The sequence below is a fragment of the Mustela putorius genome, unplaced genomic scaffold, assembly GCF_011764305.1.
Source record: "Mustela putorius furo isolate JIRA1106 unplaced genomic scaffold, ASM1176430v1.1 tig00001692_pilon_pilon_pilon, whole genome shotgun sequence".
NCBI classification, from domain to species: Eukaryota; Metazoa; Chordata; class Mammalia; order Carnivora; family Mustelidae; genus Mustela; species Mustela putorius.
In genome coordinates this window covers 67,705-90,038 of record NW_025421844.1, presented here as the reverse complement: position 1 = coordinate 90,038, position 22,334 = coordinate 67,705, and the positions used below count along the sequence as shown (strand labels likewise).

Below are 22,334 nucleotides of genomic sequence, written 5' to 3'. Positions count from 1 at the left end.
TTTTGTAATGTTACATGTATTAATATTTGTCTTACTATGATTTGACATTAATTTGAGTCTTTTGATCCTTTTGGTTTTTGCTTTGAACCTTCTTTGAGCTTACTGAGTAAAATATTCCCCAGGTCGTATGTTACTTTTTTTTTTTTCTTTCTTTTCTCATACCTGCTGGTGAGAACAGAAGGTTCTGCTGATCATGTGTGAGACCCAGGAGTTGTTCCCACTAATCCTCTCTTTTGGTTCTTCCCTGGGATTTGGCAACATATTGTAAGGGTCTGGTTGGCCAGGGGGAGCCATTTTGTTGCAGGGGACTTAGATTGACCCTATGCAGTGAACTTAGAATGACCCTGCCCCTCCCAGAGGAACTTACTTGCAAAGCCTAGATACAAGGGCAGGTCAGGCCAACTGAAGACATCCAATCAGTGGGGCATGCATATATCCAATGAGGTGAGCTTAAATCCCATTGGCCACCTGTGTGTGGGCAGGACTCAACCACCCCTATAAAGGTTCGTTTGCGAGGCAGTAGGAGTGGGAGGAGTAGGAGAGCCGTCGGGAGGAGTAGAAGAGTCGTTGGAGGAGAAGAGTCGTCATCGAAGGAGTAGAGGAGTCATCGGAGGAGTAGGAGAGTCGTCAGAGCTGGGAGAGCTGTCAGAGGTCTTGAAAGAGACGTCAGAGCCGTCAGAGCACTTGTAAGAGCTGTCATAGCTGACAGAGCACTTGTCAGAGCTGTCAGAGCTGACAGAGCTCTAGTCACAGCTGTCAGAGTGGTCAGAGGCCTGAGACCCACCAAAGGCCCCACCGCCCCAAGCCGTGGCCCCAGGAATCAGCCTCGCTGGAGCAGCCCCTATCTGGGGAGTGGCCTCACCAGAGCAGGCCTTGTCTGGGCAGTGGCCCTGTCTGGGGAGCAGCCTTGTCCAGAGCAGCCACATTGGGAGTGGCCTTGCCGAGGTCATCGTCGTCACCTTTTTGTAAGAGACAGTGCTGACCGACAGTTTGATTCTTTATTTTTTTAATTTTTTAAAATTTATTTTCAGCATAACAGTATTCATTGTTTTTGTACCACACCCAGTGCTCCATGCAATCCGTACCCTCTATAATACCCACCACCTGGTACCCCAACCTCCCACCGCCCACCCCTTCAAACCCCTCAGATTGTTTTTCAGAGTCCATAGTCTCTCATGGTTCCCCTCCCCTTCCAATTTCCCCCAACTCCCTTCTGCTCTCTAACTCCTCAAGTCCTCCATGCTATTTGTTTTGCTCCACAAATAAGTGAAACCATATGATAATTGACTCTCTCTGCTTGACTTACTTCACTCAGCATAATCTCTTCCAGTCCCGTCCATGTTGCTACAAAAGTTGGGTATTTGTCTTTTCTGATGGAGGCATTATACTCCATAGTGTTATGGACCACATATTCCTTATACATTCATCCATTGAAGGACATTTGGGTTATTTCAGAGTCTGGCGACCGTGGCAATTACTGCTTTAGACATTGGGGTACAGATGGCCCTTCTTTTCATAACATCTGTATCTTTGGGGTAAATACCCAGTAGTGAATTTGCAGGGTCATAGGGAAGTTCTATTTTTAATTTCTTGAGAAATCTCCACAGTGTTCTCCAAAGAGGCTGCATCAACTTGCATTCCCACCAACAGTGGAAGAGGGTTCCCCTTTCTCCACATCCTCTCCACACAATGTTGTTTGCTGTCTTGCTAATTTTGGCCATTCTAACTGGTATAAGGTGATATCTCAATGTGGTTTTAATTTGAATCTCCCTGCAGACTAGTGACGATGAACATTTTTTATGTGTCTGATAGCCATTTGTATGTCTTGATTGGAGAAGTGTCTGTTCATATCTTCTGCCCATTTTTTGATATGATTGTCCGTTTTGTGTGTGTTGAGTTTGAAGAAATCTTTATAGATCCTGGATATCAACCTTTTGTCTGTACTGTCATTTGCAAATATCTTCTCCCATTCTGTGAGTTAAGGTTATATGCCCTTCAACGGATGAATGAATAAGGAAGATGTGGTCCATATACACTATGGAGTATTATGCCTCCATCAGAAAGGATGAATACCCAACTTTTGTAGCAACATGGACAGGACTGGAAGAGATTATGCTGACTGAGAAAAGTCAAGCAGAGAGAGTCAATCATCATATGGTTTCACTTATTTGTGGAGCAAAACAAATAGCATGGAGGACATGGGGAGATAGAGAGGAGAAGGCAGTTGGGGGAAATTGGAAGGGGAACGGAACCATGAGAGACTATGGATTCTGAAAAACAATCTGAGGTTTTTGAAGGGTCGGGGCATGGGAGGTCGGTGTACCAGGTGGTGGTTATTATAGAGGGCACAGATTGCATGGAGCACTAGGTGTGGTGCAAAAATAATTAATACTGTTATGCAGAAAATAAATAAAAAATAAATTTTAAAGAAAGTATAGATTGCTCTAGGCAGTATAGGCATTTTAACAATGTTTATTCTTCCAATTTGAGAGCATGAAATGGTCTTCCATCATTTTGTGTATTCTTCAAATTCTTTCATGAGTGTTCTGTACATCCTCAAATACAGATCCTTTACCTATTTGGTTAAGTTTATTCCCAGGTAACTTTTTTTTTTAATTTAATTGAATTTTTAAATTTATTTTCAGAATAACCGTATTCATTCCACAGTTTGGCGACCGTAGCCATAGCTGCTATGAACATTGCCTGGTTTGGGGAACAGGGTAATGCTGGCTTCATAGAAAAAATCTGGAAGTTTTCCTTCTGCTTCAATTTTTTGAAACAGCTTCAGGAGAATAGGTGTTATTTCTTCTTTGAAGGTTTGGTAGAATTCCCCAGGGAATCTGTCAGGTCCTGAGCTCTTGTTTTTTGGAAGGTTTTTGATCACTGGTTCAATCTCGTTATTAGATATCGGCCTATTCAGGTTGTTGGTTTCTTCCTGATTCAATTTTGGTAGTTTACATTTTTCCAGGAATGCATCCATTTCATCTAGGTTGCTAAGCTTATTGGCATATAACTGTTGATAATAACTTCTGATGATTGTTTCTACTTCCTTGGTGTTCGTTGTGATCTCTCCCTTTTCATTCATAATTTTATGAATTTGGGCTTCTTTTCTTTTCTTTTGGATTAGAGTGGCCAATGGTTTATCGATCTTATTGATTCTTTCAAAAAACCAGCTTCTAGTTTCATTGATACGTTCTAATGTATCTGGTTTCTACCTCATTGATCTCATGTCTAATCTTGATGATTTCCCTTCTTATGTGTAAAATTGGTTTGATTTGTTGTTGATTCTCCAGTTCTTTAAGATGTAGAGACAGCTGGTGTGTTCTGGATTTTTCAATTTTTTTTTGAAAGAGGCTTGGATGGCTATGTATTTCCCCCTTAGGACCGCCTTTGCTGTATCCCATAGGTTTTGGACTGAAGTATCTTCATTCTCATTGGTTTCTATGAATTGATTCAGGTCTTCTTTGATCTCCTGGTTGATCCAAGCATTCTTAAGCAAGGTGGTCTTTAGCTTCCAGGTGTTTGAGTTCCTTTGGAACTTTTCCTTGTGATTGAGCTCCAGTTTCAAAGCATTGTGATCTGAGAATATGCAGGGAATCATCTCAGTCTTTTGGTATTAGTTGAGTCCTGATTTGTGACCCAGTATGTGGTCTATTCTGGAGAAGGTTCCCTGTGCACTTGAGAAGAATGAGTATTCTGTTGTTTTAGGGTGAAATGTTCTGTATATATCTATGAGGTCCATCTGGTCCAATGTGTCATTTAATGCTCTTGTTTCTTTATTGATTTTCTGCTTCGATGATCTGTCTATTTCTGAAAAAGGCATTTTAAGATCTCCTATGATTAGTGTATTCATATCAATATGACTCTTTATCTTGATTAACAGTTTTCTTATGTAACTGGCTGCTCTCCTGTTGGAGGAATAAATATTTACAGTTATTGGATCATCTTGGTGGGTAGTCCCTTTAACGATTATGTAGTGTCCTTCTGTATCTCTGTCTTCAGTCTTTAGTTTAAAATCTAATTTATCTGATATGAGAATTGCTACCTCAGCCTTCTTTTGAGGCCCATTGACATGAAAGATCCTTCTCCATCCCTTCACTTTCAGTCTGGGTGTATCTTTAGGTTCAAAATGGGTCTCTTGTAGACAACATATGGATAGGTCCTGTCATTTTAGCCAATCTGCAACCCTGTGCCAATTTATGGATGCATTTAGGCCATTCACATTGAGAGTGATTATTGATAGATACGTGTTTATTGACATCGAGTTACCATTGAAGTCTTTCTTTCTGTAGACTGTCTCTATATTTCTGTTCAATGCAATTCTTGGGATTTTTCCTCTTTTATAGAACCCCCCTTAATATTTCCTGCAGTGTAGGCTTGGTGGTTGCATAGTGTTTTATGCCTTGCTGGTCTTGAAAACCCTTTATCTCTCCGTCCATTTTGAATGTCAGCCTTGCTGGATAAAGTGTTCTTGGATGCATTTTTTTCTCATTTGGTGCCCTGAATATATCTTGCCAGCCTCTTCTGGCTTTCCAGGTCTCTGTGGACAGGTCTGATGTTATTCTGATGGGCTTCCCTCTGTAAGTAAGGAGCTTCTTTGCCCTGGCGGCTTTCAAGAGATTATACCTACAATTATAATTCCTCAATTTGACACACTATCAGGTGTCCTGATTTTTTTTTTGGAATGTATAATCTTGGGTGGAGGCCGTTCAGCCTCTAGTACATGAACGCTGGTTCCATTCACGAGATTGGGAAATTTTTCATGAAGGACTTGTTTCACTATATCTTCTAGACTTCTTTCTTTCTCCCCCCCTTCAGGGATTCCAATAATTCTGACGTTGGAATGCTTCATGGCATCATTTATTTCCCTGATTCTGTTTTCGTGGTTTCTAAGCTGTTTGTTCCAGGCTTCCTCCTGATCCTTCCCCTCTATCTTTTTGTCTTCCAGATCACTAATTCTATCTTCTGTCTCAGTTACCCTAGCTTTGAGAGAGTTTAGATTAGATTGGAACTCATTGAGAGCATTGTGAACCTCCTCCCTTGTAGCTTTAAGCTCTGCCCTATCATTGTGAATATCCTGTCTAGTCGCTTTCAGTTCAGCCCTAATCAATTCCATTTGGTCATCCATGGCTTTCTCCAACCTATCTATTGCCTGGATAATTGCTAGCCTGAATTCTCTTTCCAACATATTGTCTATGTTGATAGCCGTTAGGTCTGTTGCAGAAGGTCCATCCTCTGTATTTTTCTTCTGTTAGGCATTCCTACTCCTAGTCATTTTGGTGGGAGATGACTGAACAGATGTAGCTGGATGTATCAACTGTGGTGCTGTCAGGGTGCACCCTGGAACACTTCTGAGCAATCAGGATTCCCCACCAAAACGAGAGACAAAAGAAAAGAAAAAGAAAAAAGAAGGAAAAAAAAAAAAAAGAGAGAGAGAGAGACAGGAAAGAAAGGGAAAATGAAAGAAAAGGTTCAGCCCAGAGGGGCCCCAAGGTAAGATTGATGAGGTAGACAAACAAAAAGAGATAAAAAGACTGATACAAGTATATGACGAGAGAAAAAAAATATATATATGCAAATAAAGAAAGAACCTCGTCAAAAAGAACCCCAAGTGTAAAATTTATATGCTATCAGAACAAACACAAAAAACACAGAAACACTGGTGGAAGGACTGGGAGAGTTCTTATAAATTCTCAGTGTGTGTGAGGAAGGTTGTTTTGATTCTTCCTGGATGTATCTTGATATCTTTGTTAAAGGACTCAACTTTCCTAAGATAAAGGGGATTAAAAATTGGTTTACCTATAGGGGTAGTATTGATTGGGGAAAGGGGATTACTTTGAAGTTTAACTCCATATGAATATTAGAGGATAAAAATAAAAAGGAATAAACTAGACTAAACTAAACTAAAAATTTAAAAAACGGAATTCAAAAAATAAAAATGCAAAAGAAAAATATAGGTGTATGTATCAAAAAGTTCAGGTTAGAAAGGTATTATGGAATTTGATGTACTGTAGAGCTTGCTGTGATGGTAAATAGGTTAAAAAAATTACCTATGTGTAAAAAAAAATAAATGAACAGGAATAATGGAAACGAGTGAACAATACAAGTTTTCCTATGAAGTAGTGGTTGTTTTCTTGTAGTCCTTTTATTTTTTTTCTCTCTTTTGTTTTGTTTTTTTCTTTCTTGGTTTGTTTTCTGGGGGAGGGGCCTGCCACATGGCTTGTTGTCAATGATGTTTCCTGAGTTAAGTCCTTCTGTCCCCCTCTAGGGGGTGGGCTCTGAGGAAACTTTTTTTTTTTTTTTTCAGGCTTTTGTTCTCTGGCGGTCAACCTATGACCCCTTGCTCACTTTTTTTTTTTTTTTTCTCTCACCTTGACCGCCTTTGATGGTTTTTGTAGTTTTAGAGGGAAACAAACTGCACCCTGATCTCCCTCTCAGAGAGAAGCCTCAGTCTGGATGCCGAGCCGAAATAATTTCCCCCTTGGCCACTGGCAGAGCAGGTTCCAAGTTGCAGACCCTGGGGGTGCAGGATCTTTTGCTTGTACCAAAAGCCAAGGCAGTGGCGGCTGTCTGGGAGCTCCCGGCCACCAGAGAGGTTCCAAGCAGCAATCGCACACTGAGATTTTGCCGCTGGCCCAGGCTGGGAGTGCCCGGATTGTGTGCATCTCTTTCAGAGCGGCTATGGGTCGTGCACGTCTCAGGCACTGAGAACGGGGTGCAGGTCCATAAGCACCAGGCTGGGCTTTTGTGCACCTCTGTCAGGGGAGAGTTTGGGGCACGTGGCTTAGGCTTTGAAACAATGGCACAGGTCAAAGAGCGCCCGCGGGCCTTTGTAACTCAGGGGAGCATGAGGAACATGCACACGTATCTCAAGCTTTGTGGTAGGGCTCACGCGTTCTGCCAAGTGGCGTGGCTCCCATCCCCTCACAGGAGCTAGAACTCACGCATTCTTGGGTGCACTGGCGGTTTAGGGACCAAGACCTGGTTTCTCCGCAGCACTATCTCTGCCTCAGCACCAGGGAGGCTGTCCTGGGACCGGGGACTTAAGCCCCTGTCGCTAGCTGCCCCGATTCCCACAATTTCCCCCCGCAATCCTTTGCTCTTTTGGAGTTTTTTCAACCAGTCTCCAAGTTAATGCTGGTCCCCAGACGCAGGGCACTCTCGCTGGTATTGGGGTATTACTTTCCAACCGGTTGCCTCTGGTGGCTCCCTCCCCCTTTTGTTTATCTTCAGATATCTGTCCGCCAATCCTGCTCCGCTTTACCTGCCCACTGGCATCTTCTGACTCTGTAGAGATCCAGATGTGCATAATTCTGATCTCAGGCTGATTTCATGGGTGATCAGAGTTCTTTGGTAGGTAATCAGCTCACTTTGGGGTACCGGCTGAAAAGGCGCCTCCTCCTACTCCCCCGCCATCTTGTCCCCCCCCTTTTTAAAAAAATGTATTTATTTTTAGAAAAATCAGTATTCATTATTTTTTCACCACACCCAGTGCTCCATGCAATCCGTACCCTCTGTAATACCCACCACCTGGTACCCCAACCTACCACAACCCCGCCACTTCAAACCCCTCAGATTGTTTTTTAGAGTCCATAGTCTCTCATGATTCACCTCCCCTTCCAATTTACTCCATTCCCTTCTCCTAACACCCCTTGTCCTCCATGACATTTGCTATGCTACACAAATAAGTGAAACCATATGATAATTGACTTTCTCTGCTTGACTTTTTTCACTCAGAATAATCTCTTCCAGTCCCGTCCATGTTGCTACAAAAGTTGGGTATCCATCCTTTCTGACAGAGGCATAATACTCCATAGTGTATATGGACCATATCTTCCTTATCCGTTCATCCGTTGAAGGGTATCTTGGTTCTTTCCACAGTTTGGCGACCGTGGCCATTGCTGCTATAAACATTGGGGTACCGATGGCCCTTCTTTTCACTACATCTGTATCTTTGGGGTAAATACCCAGGAGAGCAATGGCAGGGTCATAGGGAAGTTCTATTTTCAATTTCTTGAGGAACCTCCACACTGTTCTCCAAAGAGGCTGCACCAACTTGCATTCCCACCAACAGTGGAAGAGGGTTTCCCTTTCTCTACATCCTCTCCAACACATGTTGTTTCCTGTCTTGCTAATTTTGGCCATTCTAACTGGTGTAAGGTGATATCTCAATGTGGTTTTAATTTGAATCTCCCTGATGGCTAGTGCTGATGAACATTTTTTCATGTGTCTGATAGCCATTTGTATATCTTGATTGGAGAAGTGTCTGTTCATATCTTCTGCCCATTTTTTGATATGATTATCTGTTTCGTGTGTGTTGAGTTTGGAAACAAAAGCGAAAATAAACTTTTGGGACTTCATCAAAATCAAAAGCTTCTGCACAGCAAGGAAACAGTCAAAAAAAGCAAAGAGGCAACCCATGGAATGGGCGAAGATATTTGCAAATGACAGTACAGACAAAAGGTTGATATCCAAGATCTATAATGAACTCCTCAGACTCAACACACACGAAACAGACAATCAAACTGTTGCTAGGACTTCTAATACTATGTTGAACAAGAGTAGTGAGAGTGCACATCCTGGTCGTGTTCCTGATCTCAATGGGAAGGCTGCAAGCTTTTTCACATTGAGGATGATATTTGTTGTAGATATCTCATAGGTAGATTTTATGAAATCAGGATTGTACCCTCTATCCCTATACTTTGAAGCTTTTTAATCAGGAACGGATTCTGGATTTTGTCAAATGCTTTTTATCCATCAATTGAGAGGACCATGTGTTTCTTCTCTCTTCTCATATTAATTTGTTGTATCACATTGATTGATTTGCAAAAGTTGAACCATCCTTGTAGCCTAGGGATGAATCCCACCTGGTCATGGTGGATAATCTTTTTAATTTGCTGTTGGACCCTGTTTGGTAGGATCTCGTTGATAATCTTAGCATCCATATTCATCAGTGATATTGGTCTGAAATTCTCCTTTCTGGAAGGGTGTTTTCCTTGTTTGGGGATCAGGGTAATGATGGCTTCGTAGAAAGAGTCTGGAAGTTTTCCTTCTGCTTCAATTTTTTGAAACAGCTTCAGGAGAATAGGTGTTATTTCTTCCTGTGAGTTTATAGTCCTCGCCCACTTTAGTTTAGTTTAGTTTTTTTTTTTTTTTTTTTTTCTTCTCTGTTATGGTTGCTGATTGCTTGGATTTGTCCATAGTGTATTCTGCTTGGTCATGGTTCATATTTTGGAGTCTTCTCACCCTCTCATACATACTTTTCTGAGAAAAATGACTGTAATGAGGAATTCACAGAGCCTGTATAGTGTATGTTACTTACAACATTGCTAATACATAAGACTAACTGAAGCCCCTTCCCTGGAGCCTGGTGGGCCAAGTGCATTGAGAAGCTAGTGAAGGTAAATACAGGGGTTGCACAGGACAGACTCAGAGACACCCTCCCCCAGGCTTCATCAGGTCTCTCCAGACTCCACCAGATGCACCTCACACTGGACAACTGCAGGCACAAGACATCCTGCTCATTAAACTGTCACAGATCCACTATCACTCAAATCCACCCACATGCTCAATGTGTCTTTTTCAACATTAAGGATCTTTTGAGATTGTAAAAAAGAATACCGACCAAGGAGGAGGGGCCAAAAGGCGGAGAAGTAGGGGACCCTGTTTCAACCTGTCCCCTAAAGTGAGCTAAATATCTACCAGAACTTTCTGAACACCCATGAAATCAGCCTGAGAGGTAGGATTATACACTCCTGGATCTCCGTGGGGAAGAAGACACCAGTGGAGAGGTAAAGCAGAGTAGGAATGCTTGGACTGATATCATAGGATAAGCAGAAGGGAAAGGAGGCACCAGAAGTGACCCATTGGAGGGTAATACCCCGATATGAACAATCCCTGTGATTGGGGACAGCATTAACTTGGAGTCTTGTAAAAAGAACCCAAAAAGAGCAAAAGATCTTAAAGATAACTGATGGAATTGGGTGGTCATAGGTATGGGCCTAAGCCCAGATACCCAGGATGGCCACCACTGGTGACCACCCATGCCAGAAAGAGTGTGGAAGAGCCTCCAGTTCCTGTCCCTGTGCCCCTGGCTGTGTGTTGCTTGCACTACCACTCATCTTGGCTCCATGCATGAGAGGGTTTGTGGGTGCTCTCTAGTACCACAGCCTTTTGCCCTCTGTGCACACTGCACAAACTGGGTCTGCCCATGTGCTCCCCACCCATGCCTAAGAGAACTTGATGGGGATGTTAACAGGCAGTCTCTAGGACCACCTGGGGAACTAGATGCTCCCACCCTGAGCCTGAAGGAACTTGGTGAGATCTATGCCTGGGATTCTCAGCAAAAGCAGGAGCAGCAGCAGCTATGCAACAGAGCACACCCGGCAGCTTGGGCCCAGTCGCCAAACAGCTGTCTGAGCACAGGGAGCCACTGGAAGAGGGCTCTCTGGACCAATATCACTATTGGATTCAGTGGCACAGCAGTGCAGAGATAATCAAGGGCTTGGAGTGCCCCTGAGACCATGGCTGGGGATGCGCACCACCTGTGGAAGCCTGCGCTGTTCAGCAGTGTTTACAGAGGGGGAGTCTGTGTGTTCTGGACCACCAAGAGGGGAACAGACTGAGGCTTCTCTATGAGACAGAGGTGTGGGTGCAGTTTGCTTTACACTAAACCTCCAACAAGCCACAAAAAGGCGCACAAAAAACAAAAACAAAAACAAAAACAAAGCTTCAAATCAGGTAGCATGATGCCCCCTGTTTTATTTTTGTTTTTCAACATTTCCGTAGTGATTCGGGGTCTCATCTGATACCATACAAATTTTGGATTATTTGCTACAGCTCTTTGAAAAATACCACTGGAATTTTGATCGGAATGACATTAAAAGTAGAGATTGCTCTAGGCAGTATAGACATTTTAACAATGTTTATTCTTCTGATCCAAGAGCATGGAATGGTCTTCCATCTTTTTGTGTCTTCTTCAATTTCTTCATGAGTGATCTGTAACTCCTCTAATACAGATCCTTTACCTCTTTGGTTAGGTTTAGTACCAGATATCTTGTGGTTCTTGGTGCTATAGTAAATAGAAATGATTCTCTAATTTCCCTTTCTGTATTTTCATTGTTAGTGTATAAAAAAGCCACTGATTTCTGTACATTGACTTTGTATCCTGCCACGTTGCTGAATTGATGTATGCATTCTAGTAGTTTGGGGGTGGAGTCTTTTGGGTTTTCCATATAAAGAATCATGTCATCTGCGAAGAGAGAGTGTTTGACTTCGTCATTGCCAATTTGGATACATTTTATTTCTCTTTGTTGTCTGATTGCTGTTGCTAGGACTTCTAATACTATGTTGAACAAGAGTGGTGAGAGTGGGCATCCTTGTCATGTTCCTGATCTCAACGGGAAGGCTGCAAGCTTTTTCCATTGAGGATGATATTTGCTGTGGGTCTTTCATAGATAGACTTGATGAAGTTCAGGAATGTTCCCTCTATCCCTATACTTTGAAGCATTTTAATCAGGAACAGATGCTGGATTTTGTCAAATGCTTTTTCTGCATTGATTGAGAAGACCATGTGGTTCTTCTCTCTTCTCCTATTGATTTGTTCTATCACATTGATTTGCGAATGTTGAACCATCCTTTTAGCCCAGGGGGAATTCCACCTGGTCATGGTGGATAAAAAATAAATTACAAAACAAAACCAAAACCAAAAACAAAAACAAAACATAACAAAACAAGAAAAACAAAACAAAACAAAACAAAACAAACAAACAAACAAACAAAAAACAATAAAACAATCCTCCAGAAGACAAAACCTGAAAAACTGGTTTCAACAGAGCCCAGCACCTTGAAAGGGGGCAGGACAACACAACCCAAGCAAGACTGACTGGAAAACAGTATGCCAGGCCTCTACTCCAGAAGGCAAGCCAAAAGAACAAAAGGACAACCACCACAGGGGCCCCAGAAAACTGTTTAAAAGCCCAAAATCAGGAGAAAACAATAGATTAAGTTCATGGTATTGCCCTAAAACCTGTATTTTTTATAGCTACAACTTCGTTGTTTTGTTTTGTTTTTATTCATTCTCAGGCTTCTTATTCTTTTAATTTCCTAAACCTATTGAACATTAGAACCAGAGGTTTAATACAATATATTCCATAACCACCTTTTAACTTGAACTTTTTCATACATGCACCTGTATTTTTATTTTTTCTTTTTTTCTACTTAAAAAAAATACATTAAGATATAGGCTTCAAAGTAATCCTTTTTCCCTATTCAATACTACCCTGGTATATAAGTCAGTTTTAATCTCCCTTTATCTCTGGAACATTGAGTTCTTTAACAAAGATAACCAGATCTACCCAGGAAGAACCAAAATAACCTTCCTCACGCACATTAAAATTTACAACTACCCTTCCACCTTTTTCTTCTGTTAATGCTTCCGTGTATTTGTTTTTGTTCTGATATTATATAAATTTTATTCTTGGGGTTCATTTTGGCTGGGTTCTTCTTTTTTATTCCTTGCCATTTAATTTTGTCAGTCTATGTCCATTTCTATTTGTATAGACAGCATGAGGAGGGGTCCTGTCGTTTTATCCAGTCTGCCCTCTGTGCCATTTTATGGGAGCATTTATGCCATTCACATTGAGACTGACTATTGAAAGATACATTTTTATTGACATCAAGTTGCCTGTGAAGTCCTTGTTTCTAGAGGTTTTCCCTGTAAATTTCTGTTCTGTGTCACTCTTGGGTTCTTTCTCCTTTTGTAGAACTCCTATGAATATTTCTTGTAGTGTTGGCTTAGTAGTCGCATACTCTTTTAAACCTTAACATTCTTGGAAGCTCTTTATCTCTCCATCCATTTTGAATGTAACCTTGCTGGATAAAGTATTCTTGGCTGCACATTCTTCTCATTTAGTGAGTAAATGAGTATGTCTTGCCAGCCCTTTCTGGCTTGCCAGGTTTCTGTGGACAGGTCTGGTGTTATTCTGTTGGTCCTTCCTCTGTATGTAAGGAATCTCTTCCCCCTTGATTCCCTCAGAAACTCTTGTCTAAAATTATGGTTCCTAAGTTTCACAATAAAGTGTCTCGAGGCCTTTTTAGATTCGTTGATCTTGGTGGTTACCCTTTCTGCTTCTAGGACATGAATGGCTGTTCCAGTCCCCAGACTAGGGAAACTTTCAACCAGAATTTGATCAATGATATCTTCCAGTCTTCTCTCTTTTTCCATCCCCTGAGGAATCCCAATGATTCTGACGTTGGAAAGCTCCATGGCATCATTCGTTTCCCTAATTGTGTTTTCAGGGCTTCTAAGCTGTTTGTTTCTGGCTTCCTCCTGATCCTTTTTGCCTATCAGTTTGTCCTCTAGATCACTAACTCTTATCTTCTGCCTCAGTTACCCTAGCTGTTAGACTATTTAGATTAGATTGGATCGCACTGAAAACATTTTTAACTTCTGCCAGATCAGCTCTCACTTCTACCTTTAAAGATTCTATGTTGTCACCAATGGTTTCCTCCACTTCTAGCCATTACCTGGATAACTGCTACCTGATCTCCCTTTGTCATAATGTTTATGGCCATACCCAATAGTTCTGATGGAGAGGGCACAATCTCTGAATTTTTCCCCTGTTGGGTGTTCCTCTTCCTAGTCATTTTAGTGAGAGGTGGATGATTGGATTAGAGTTGAATATATCAACCACATTCCAGGTAAAGTGCACCATAGGAGCAATTGGAAATCACCACCAAAAAGAAAGAAAAAGAGAGATAGAGAGAGAGAGAGAGGGAGGGAGAAAATAGAAAACCTCACCAAAATGAGCCCCAAACCTAAGATTCATAAGGTATATAAACAAAATAGGACAAAAAGATCCACAAAAGTAAATAACAAGAAAAAAAAAAAAAAAAGAACTCCAAGAATAAGATTTATTTAATACCAGAACCAGAACAAATACACAGAAACACTAACAGATGGGAAGGATGGGAAGGTGGTTATACATCCTCAATATAGGCAAGAAAGTTACTCTGGTTCTTCCTGGGTATATCTTGATATCTTTGTTAAAGACTCAACATTCCATATATAAAGGGAGATTAAAACTGGTTTATATATAGGGGTAGTATTCAATAGGGAAAAAAGGATTTCCTTGAGATTTAAATATATGTATATTTAAAAAGACAAAGAATAATAGAAAAAGAAAAACGCGGGTGTATGTATGAAAAAAAGTTCAAGTTAATAGGTTATAATGGAATATGTTGTATTAAACGTGTAGTTGTAATGGTAAATTGATCAAAAAAAATTTTTTTAAATATCCTTAGATTGAATTAAAAAAAAAAAAAACTTGTGTCTAAGAAATATACAGGTTTTAGGGCAATACTCTGAGCTTAATATATTGTTTTCCCTGATGTAGGGGTTTTACAGTTTTATGGAGACCCTGTGGTAGTTGTCCTGTCATTTTTTCAGCTTGCCTTCTGGAGGAGGGACCTGCTTCATTGTTTTCATTTAGTCTTGCGTGGGTTGAGTCCTCCTTGCCCCTGTCAAGGAGCTGTGCTATATTTAAAGTAGTTTTCCAGATTTTTGTTCTCTGGAGGGTTTTGTGCTTTTGTGGCTTTTTCTTTTCTTTTTTTTTTTAATGCATTCTTATGTGTTTTTTTTTTCTTTTTCTTTTATTTTTTTTAAATTTAATTTTATTTCTTTAGTCTTCCAAGATTCTCCAAATATGCACCAAACCCAGTGTTCCATGCAGTATGTGTCCTCCTTAATAGCTACCACCAGGATCACCTAACACCCCAACCCACTCCCCTCCCAAACCCTCAGTTTGTTCCTCTGAGGCCACAGTCTCTCATGGTTCATCACCCCCTCCACTTTCTGCCTACTCACTTCTCCTCCCCTTCTCCCAGTATCCTCCCTGTTATTCCTTATATTCCACAAGTAAATGAAAGCAAATGATAATTGGCTCTGTACTTGACTTATTTCACTCAGAATAATCTCTTCCAGTCCTGTGCATGTTGGTACAAAATTTGGGTATTAATTTTTACTGAAGCAGGCATAATACTCCATAGGATATATGGACCATAACTTCTTTATCCATTCGTATTTTGAAGGGCATCTTGGCTCTTTCCACAGTTTGGCGACTGTGGTCTTTGCTGTTATAAAAACTGATGTACAGATGTCCCTGCTTTTCACTGCATCTGTATCTTTGTCATAAATACCCAGTAGTGCAATTGCAGGGTCAGAGGGAAGTTCTATTTTAAGTTTCTTTAGGAATCTCCCCACTGTTCTCCAAAGTGGCTGCACCAACTTGCATTCCCACAAACAGTGTGAGAGGGTTCCCCTTTCTCCACATCCTCTCTCACACATGTTGATCCCTGTCTTGGTAATTTTGGCCATACTGCCTGGTATAAGGTGGTATCTCAATGTGGTTTTGATTTGAATCTCCCTGATGGCTAGTGATGATGAATATATTTTCATGTGCCTGATAGACATTTGTATGTCCTCTTTGAAGAATTGTCTGTCCTGGTCTTATGCCCCATCTTTTGGCATGATTATCTGCTTTGTGTGTGTTCGTTTTAGGAGTTTGTTATAGATCCTGGATATCAGCCCTTTGTACTGTCATTTGCGAATATCTTCTCCCATGCCCTGTGTTGCCTCATTGAGTTGAGTATTTCCTTTGCTGCACAGAATCTTGATATTTATGAAGTCCCAAATGTTCATTTTCACTTGTGTTTCCTTAGTCTTTGGAGATATGTCTTGAAAGAAGTTGCTGTGGCTGATGTCAATGAAGTTATTGCCTATGTTCTTAAGATTTTGATAAATTCTCACATCACATTGAGGTCTTTAACTACTTTGAGTTTATCTTTGTGAATGATGTCAGAGAAACGTCAAGGTACCTTCTTCCATACATAGTTGTCTAATTTTCACAGCAGCGTTTATTGAAGAAATTGTCTTTTTTCCACTATATTTTTTTTTTCTATTTTCTTTTCGAGGATTATTTGACCATAGAGTTCTGGGCTCTCTACTATTTTCCACTGACCTATGTGCCTGTTTGTATGCCAGTACCATGCTGTCTTGGTGATCACAACTTTATAGTAATGCTTGAAGTCAGGAAACATGAGGCTCTCCAGGGTTGTTTCCTGTTTCAACATTTTCTCAGCAATTCAGGATCTCTTCTGGTTCCATAGAAATTTTAGGATTGTTTGCTCTAGTACTTTGAAAAATGCCAGTGCAATGGGATGGTACTGAAAATATATATATATATATATATATATATATATATATATATATATATATATATTTGGTCTTCCTCAATTCCTTTCATGAATGTTCTGTAGCTCCTGCATACAGATCCTCTACCTCTTTGGCTAGGTTTATTCAAAACTCGGAAATCAATCAATGTGATAGAACAAATAATTAAAAGAAGAGAGAAGAACCACATAGTCCCCTCAATTGATGCAGAAAAAAAAAAGAAAAAAATGACAAAATACAGTACCTGATTGAAATTTTACAAAGTATAGGGATAGTGGTTAAATTCACCAACTTCACAAAATTTATGTAGGAAAAACCCAAAGCAAATATTATTCTCAATGGGGAGAAGCTGAGGGTCTTCCTTTTGAGATCAGGAACACGAAAAGGATGTCCACTCCCACCACTCTTTTTCAACATGGTACTCGAAGTCCTAGCAAAAGCAATCACACAACAAAAAGAAAATAAAGGTATTCAAATTGGCAAGGAAGTCAAACTCTCCATGTTCACAGATGACATGATACTTTATATGGAAAATCAACAATATTCCACCCCCAAACTACTAGAATTCATACAGCAATTCAATAATGTGGCAGGATACAAAATCAGTGCACAGAAATCAGTTGCTTTCTTATACACTAACAATGAAAGTATAGAAAAGGAAATTAGAGGATCAATTCCACTTACCATTGCACAAAGAACCATAAGATGCCTGGGAATAAAGACTACAGATAGAGGACTGATATTCAAAGTCTATAAAGAACTCCTCAAACCAACACACAAAAGCAGATAATCGTGTCAAGAAATGGGCAGAAGATATGAACAGATATTTCTCCAAAGAAGACATACAAATGTTTATCAGACACGTGAAAAAATGTTCATCATCATGAGCCACCAGGGAGATTTAAATTAAAACCACATTGAGATACAACCTTACACCAGTTAGAATGGCCAAAATTAACAAGACAGAAAACAACGTGTGTTGGAGAGGATATGGAGAAAGGGGAACCCTCTTCCACTGTTGTTGGGATTGCAGGTTGGTTCAGCTGCTTTGGAAAAAAGTGTGGAGATTCCTTAAGAAATTGAAAATAGAGCTTTCCTATGACCCTGCAATTGTGCTAGTGTATATTTATCCCAAAGATAAAGATGTAGTGAAAGGAAGGGTATCTGCCCCCAGTGTTCATAACAGCAATGACCACAGTTGCCAAACTGTGGAAAGAGCCAAGAAGACCTTTAATGGATGAATGGATAGACGGACGAATGGATAAAGAAGATATGCTCTCTATATACAATAGAGTGTTATGCCTCCTTCAGACAAAATGAATACCCAACTCTTGTTTCAATATGGAAAGGCCTGGAGGAGATTATGCTGAGTGAAATAAGTCAAGCAGAGAGAGTCAATTATCATTTGGCTTCACTTACTTGTGGAGAATAAGGAAAAACAGGAAGGACATCAGAAGAAGGAAAGGAAAAGTGAATCAGGAGAGAGTGGAGGGGTGTGATGAACCATTAGAGACTATAGACTCTGAGAAACAAACTGAGTGTTTTGGAGGGGATGGGGTGGTGGTTTAGGTGAACCTGGTGGTGGGTATTAAGGAGGGGACATATTGCATGGATCACTGTGTGTGGTGCATAAACAATGAATCTTGGAACAATGAAGACAGGAAAGAACTATGTGTTGGAGGGGATGTGGAGAAAGGGGAACTCTCTTCAGCTGTTGGTGGGAATGCAAGTTGGTGCAGCCTCTTTGGAGAACAGTGTGGAGAATCCTCAATAAATTCAAAATAGAACTTCCCTATGACCTCACCATTGCTCTCCTGGGTATTTACCCCAAAGATACAGATGTAGTGAAGAGAAGGACCATCTGTACCTCTGATGTTTTTAGTAGCACTGGCCATGGTCGCAAAACTGTGGAAAGAAACAAGATGCCCTTCAACAGATGAATGGGGATAAGGAAGATGTGGTCCATGTACACTATGGAGTATTATGCCTCCATAAGAAAGGACAAATACCCAACTTTTGTAGCAACATGGACGGGACTGGAAAAGATTATGCTGAGTGAAATAAGTCAGGTAGAGAGAGTCAATTATCATATGGTTTCACTTATTTGTGGAGCATAATAAATAGCTTAGAGGACATGGGGAGATGGAGAGGAGAAGGGAGTTGGGGGAAATTGGAAGGGGAGGTGAATTATGAGAGACTATGGACTCTGAAAAACAATCTGAGGGTTTTGAAGGGGCGGGGGTGGGAGATTGGGGTACCAGGTGGTGGGTATTATAGAGGGCACGGAATGCATGCAGCACTAGGTGTGGTGCAAAAATAATGAATACTGTTATGCTGAAAATAAATAATAAATAAATTTAAAAAAATAAAATAAATAAATACAATTAAAAATAATAAATAACTCTCAAAAGTATCACATTACTTGCAAATATATGACAAACAGTAATAGACACATAGTAATGCATATAACATTGCAAGCCATTATTTCCAACTATTATAAGGAAAATTTTTGTTTGTTTCTTTTTTATATAATAAAATTTTCACTCTCTACCTTCACATGCCAGCAAAGTAGGGAACAGTGATATTTATAGTGAATTATGGGGGTAATCCACAGAAAGTGACCCTGCAGTTCCACGGGTGATGGAGCTGGTAAAGGAGTTTATTGCATTATAAATGTATATCATGTATTCATGTATCCGGAGGTAAGATTGAACATGGTGAATCTGGTGAAGCCTCTGGGTCTGACACACTTCCCATGTCCAGGTGAGCACACATGCACATGGCCCACCCATCTCTCGCACATCCACCCAGCTGCACAGGTGTGCAGGCCCACCCACTGCCACACCCTGTGACTGTGACCTCATCCCCATAGGTGGCCCCTAGTTGTGGGGTCCTGGTAGTATGAAGTAGCTCTTTATTCTGTCAAATGCTCTAGACCTGGCCCTCACTAGGATCTACCCTTGATCCCTTCTTGCTGACAGATATCTCTGAGCAGTGGCCTGAGGCTGGCAGAGGGCCAGGTCATCATAAGGATGCTCTTCTTGCTGCTTGCCATCTGGGCAGGGCTGGCTCCTGTCCAATGTTCTCAAGGCCGTCCGTCATGGCGCTACATCTCCTCTGAAGTAGTCATTCCCAGAAAGGAGCTGTACCATGGCAAAGGTGTTCAGATACCAGGCTGGCTATCCTACAGCCTACATTTTGGGGGCAAGAGGCACGTTATCCACATGCGGCGCAAGAAACTGTTTTTGTCCAGACATCTGCTGATGATGACTCAGGATGACCAAGGAGCCTTGCAGATGGACTACCCCTTCATCCCTCCAGACTGTTACTACCTCGGCTACCTGGAAGAGATTCCTCTTTCCATGGTCACTGTGGACACATGTTATGGGGGTCTTGAAGGTATCTTGAAGTTGGATGACCTTGCTTATGAAATCAAACCCCTCAGCAATTCCCAAAGGTTTGAGCACATTGTTTCTCAGATAGTGGCAGACATAAATGCGACAGGATCTACCTATAAACTGGGATATCAGGAGGACAGAGATCCCCTATTCTTTCAAGCAAATGCCAGTGTTGTCCCCAAGATCTCTAGTAAGATGTATTCATCCCATCATGGAAATATGAAAGCACTTGCCCTAAGTTCCAACTCAATGTATACTGTGTTTAACAATGTGTCAAAATGTGCCCAATTCTTGATAAGGGTATTTAGTTTAATTGACACATTCTTTCAAGCTATTGATATCAATTACTATATTGGATTCATGATCATTTATGATCAGGAAGATCCAACTTACTTGGAGTATTATCATGAGGTACATAGCCCATATGTTCGATATTATCAGTCTTTTATATATACCGTTCTTGAACCACATTCATCCATAATTTTAATTAAAGAAGGGCCAGAGGATCATAATTATGAACCCCAGTTATATGGTATTTGCCATAAACAAAACCTCATCATGCTTGGTTACCTAGGCAGACAGTATCTATTGTTATCTATCACAGCAGCACAAAAGGTGGGAAAAAATTTTGGTTTATTCTATGATGGGAAATTTTGTTTTTGTCAGAGAAGGTCCATGTGTATTATGCACAGACCACTGTCTCTGACAGATTCCTTCAGTAACTGTTCCTATATGCATGTACAGCACATAGTGGGTCGTGGGAAAGGTGAGTGCCTATTTAGCACCAAAATGGTATATTTAAATAAAAGCCTGACCCACGATCGTTGTGGAAACTACATACTGGATCAAGGTGAGGAGTGTGACTGTGGCTCCTTCAAACAGTGTTACAACAACTTCTGCTGTACAAATGATTGTACCTTCACAATAGACAGCAAATGTAATACAGGCCGATGCTGTACAAACTGCACCTATTCCCCTCCTGGGACACTCTGCAGACCAATCCAAAATATATGTGATCTTCCCGAGTACTGCCAAGGGGAGTCCTTGGCATGCCCTGGTGATTTCTATATGCAAGATGGAACCCCATGCACAGAAGAGGGTTATTGTTATCATGGAAATTGCACTGACCGCACTGTGCACTGCCAAGAAATCTTTGGCAAAAATGCTGTGAACGGTGCAGATGCCTGCTATACCATAAATAGAAGAGGCAATAGATACGGACACTGCAGAAGAATTGAAGGGAGAATGAAAGCTGACTTCTGTGCCATCGAAGACATTTATTGTGGAAGGCTGCAATGTGGTAATGTCACACACCTCCCCCGCTTGCAAGAACACGTGGGATTCCATCAGTCTCTAATCTCAGGATTCTGGTGTTTTGGGCTGGACTCACATCGCTCCACAGGAGCAAATGATGCTGGTCACGTGAGACCTGGTACCCCCTGTGCTCCAGGAAGGTTCTGTAACAACACTTACTGTAATGGCAGTGTGGCCCATCTGAATTATGACTGTTTACCTGAGAAATGCAGCCACAGGGGGATTTGCAACAATAACAGAAACTGTCATTGCCACATAGGCTGGGGTCCTCCATGGTGCATTGATAGGGGTGCTGGTGGGAGCATAGACAGTGGACCCCCTCCAAGTAGAGTGCGGTTAGTCTTGCAGAGTCATGAATCCCTGATATATCTGAGAGTGGTCTTTGCTCGAATTTATGCCTTAATAACTGCACTCCTCTTTGGATTCACCACAAATTTAAGAACTAACAAGACAGTTACAGTTAAGGAAGAGGAAGTTGGTGAAGCTCATCATGAAATCAGACTGCAGAGCCCTGAACAACAAAAGCCAGTCCACAGGAGAATGGCTGAAACTACAGTAGGAGGAGGCAAAGCTGACATCCATATTTCCAGGAGTCTGGAGGAGACACAGGCATCTCAGCGTACATCGCAGTGGTCCCTGCCCACATCCGTGGGGACTCTGCGTACATCCCAGGGGTCCCAGCGTACATCCCAGGGGTCCCAGCATACAGCTCAAGTGTCTCAGCGCACATCACAGGTGTCGAGGCTCACAAAACAGAGTTCCAGGCGCACATCACTGGGCTCTCGGCACACAGCACCAGTCTCTCACACCAGTTCTGTGATAGGTCACTGACAAGCACTCTGAAATAAAAGTTGAAAAGTGCACAGTGGTGGTGTCCATATCTTTGTAAGACTATAAGAACCCACATAGAGGCAAGACTTTGTCCAAAGTACCTGAGTCATCATCGGAGAATTGAACCGAGGTCCTTGGGTGTAGAATGAAGGGAAATTGCCACAGGCTCCTGTATGGAAAACTCATTACATTTCTACAAAATGGTGCTCATGACCAGTGAGGGTTTTCTCTCTTTTTTTTTTAAATTTATTTTTAATTTATGTTCAGCATAATGGTATTCATTGTTTTTGCACCACACCCATTGCTCCATACAATCCATGCCCTCTCTAATACCCACCACCTGGTTCCCCCAACCTCCCATGCCCCAACCACTCAAAACCCATCAGATTGTTTTTCAGAGTCCATAGTCTCTCATGGTTCACCTCCCCTTCCAATTTCCCCCAATTGCTCAGGTAATTTCTCTTACTCCAGTCCCAAAGAGGGTCCAGGATGATGGAGAGCTACTCTACACCCATGCTGCATGTTCCACACTGGGGTGGCTCTGGGCAGGAGAAGATGAC

The 22,334-nt window shown here is 41.3% G+C and overlaps 1 protein-coding gene across 1 annotated transcript; it reads left to right on the top strand.

The window, feature by feature from the left end:
* The first annotated feature begins 18,871 nt into the window (after positions 1–18,871).
* On the top strand, positions 18,872–21,791 carry LOC101683090 (disintegrin and metalloproteinase domain-containing protein 21-like). Its single transcript, XM_004781973.2, has 2 exons — positions 18,872–18,880; positions 19,213–21,791. Exons 1-2 carry the CDS (start codon positions 18,872–18,874, stop codon positions 21,772–21,774), a joined length of 2,571 nt encoding a protein of 856 aa, XP_004782030.2. The 3' UTR covers positions 21,775–21,791.
* The last annotated feature ends 543 nt before the right edge of the window (positions 21,792–22,334 follow it).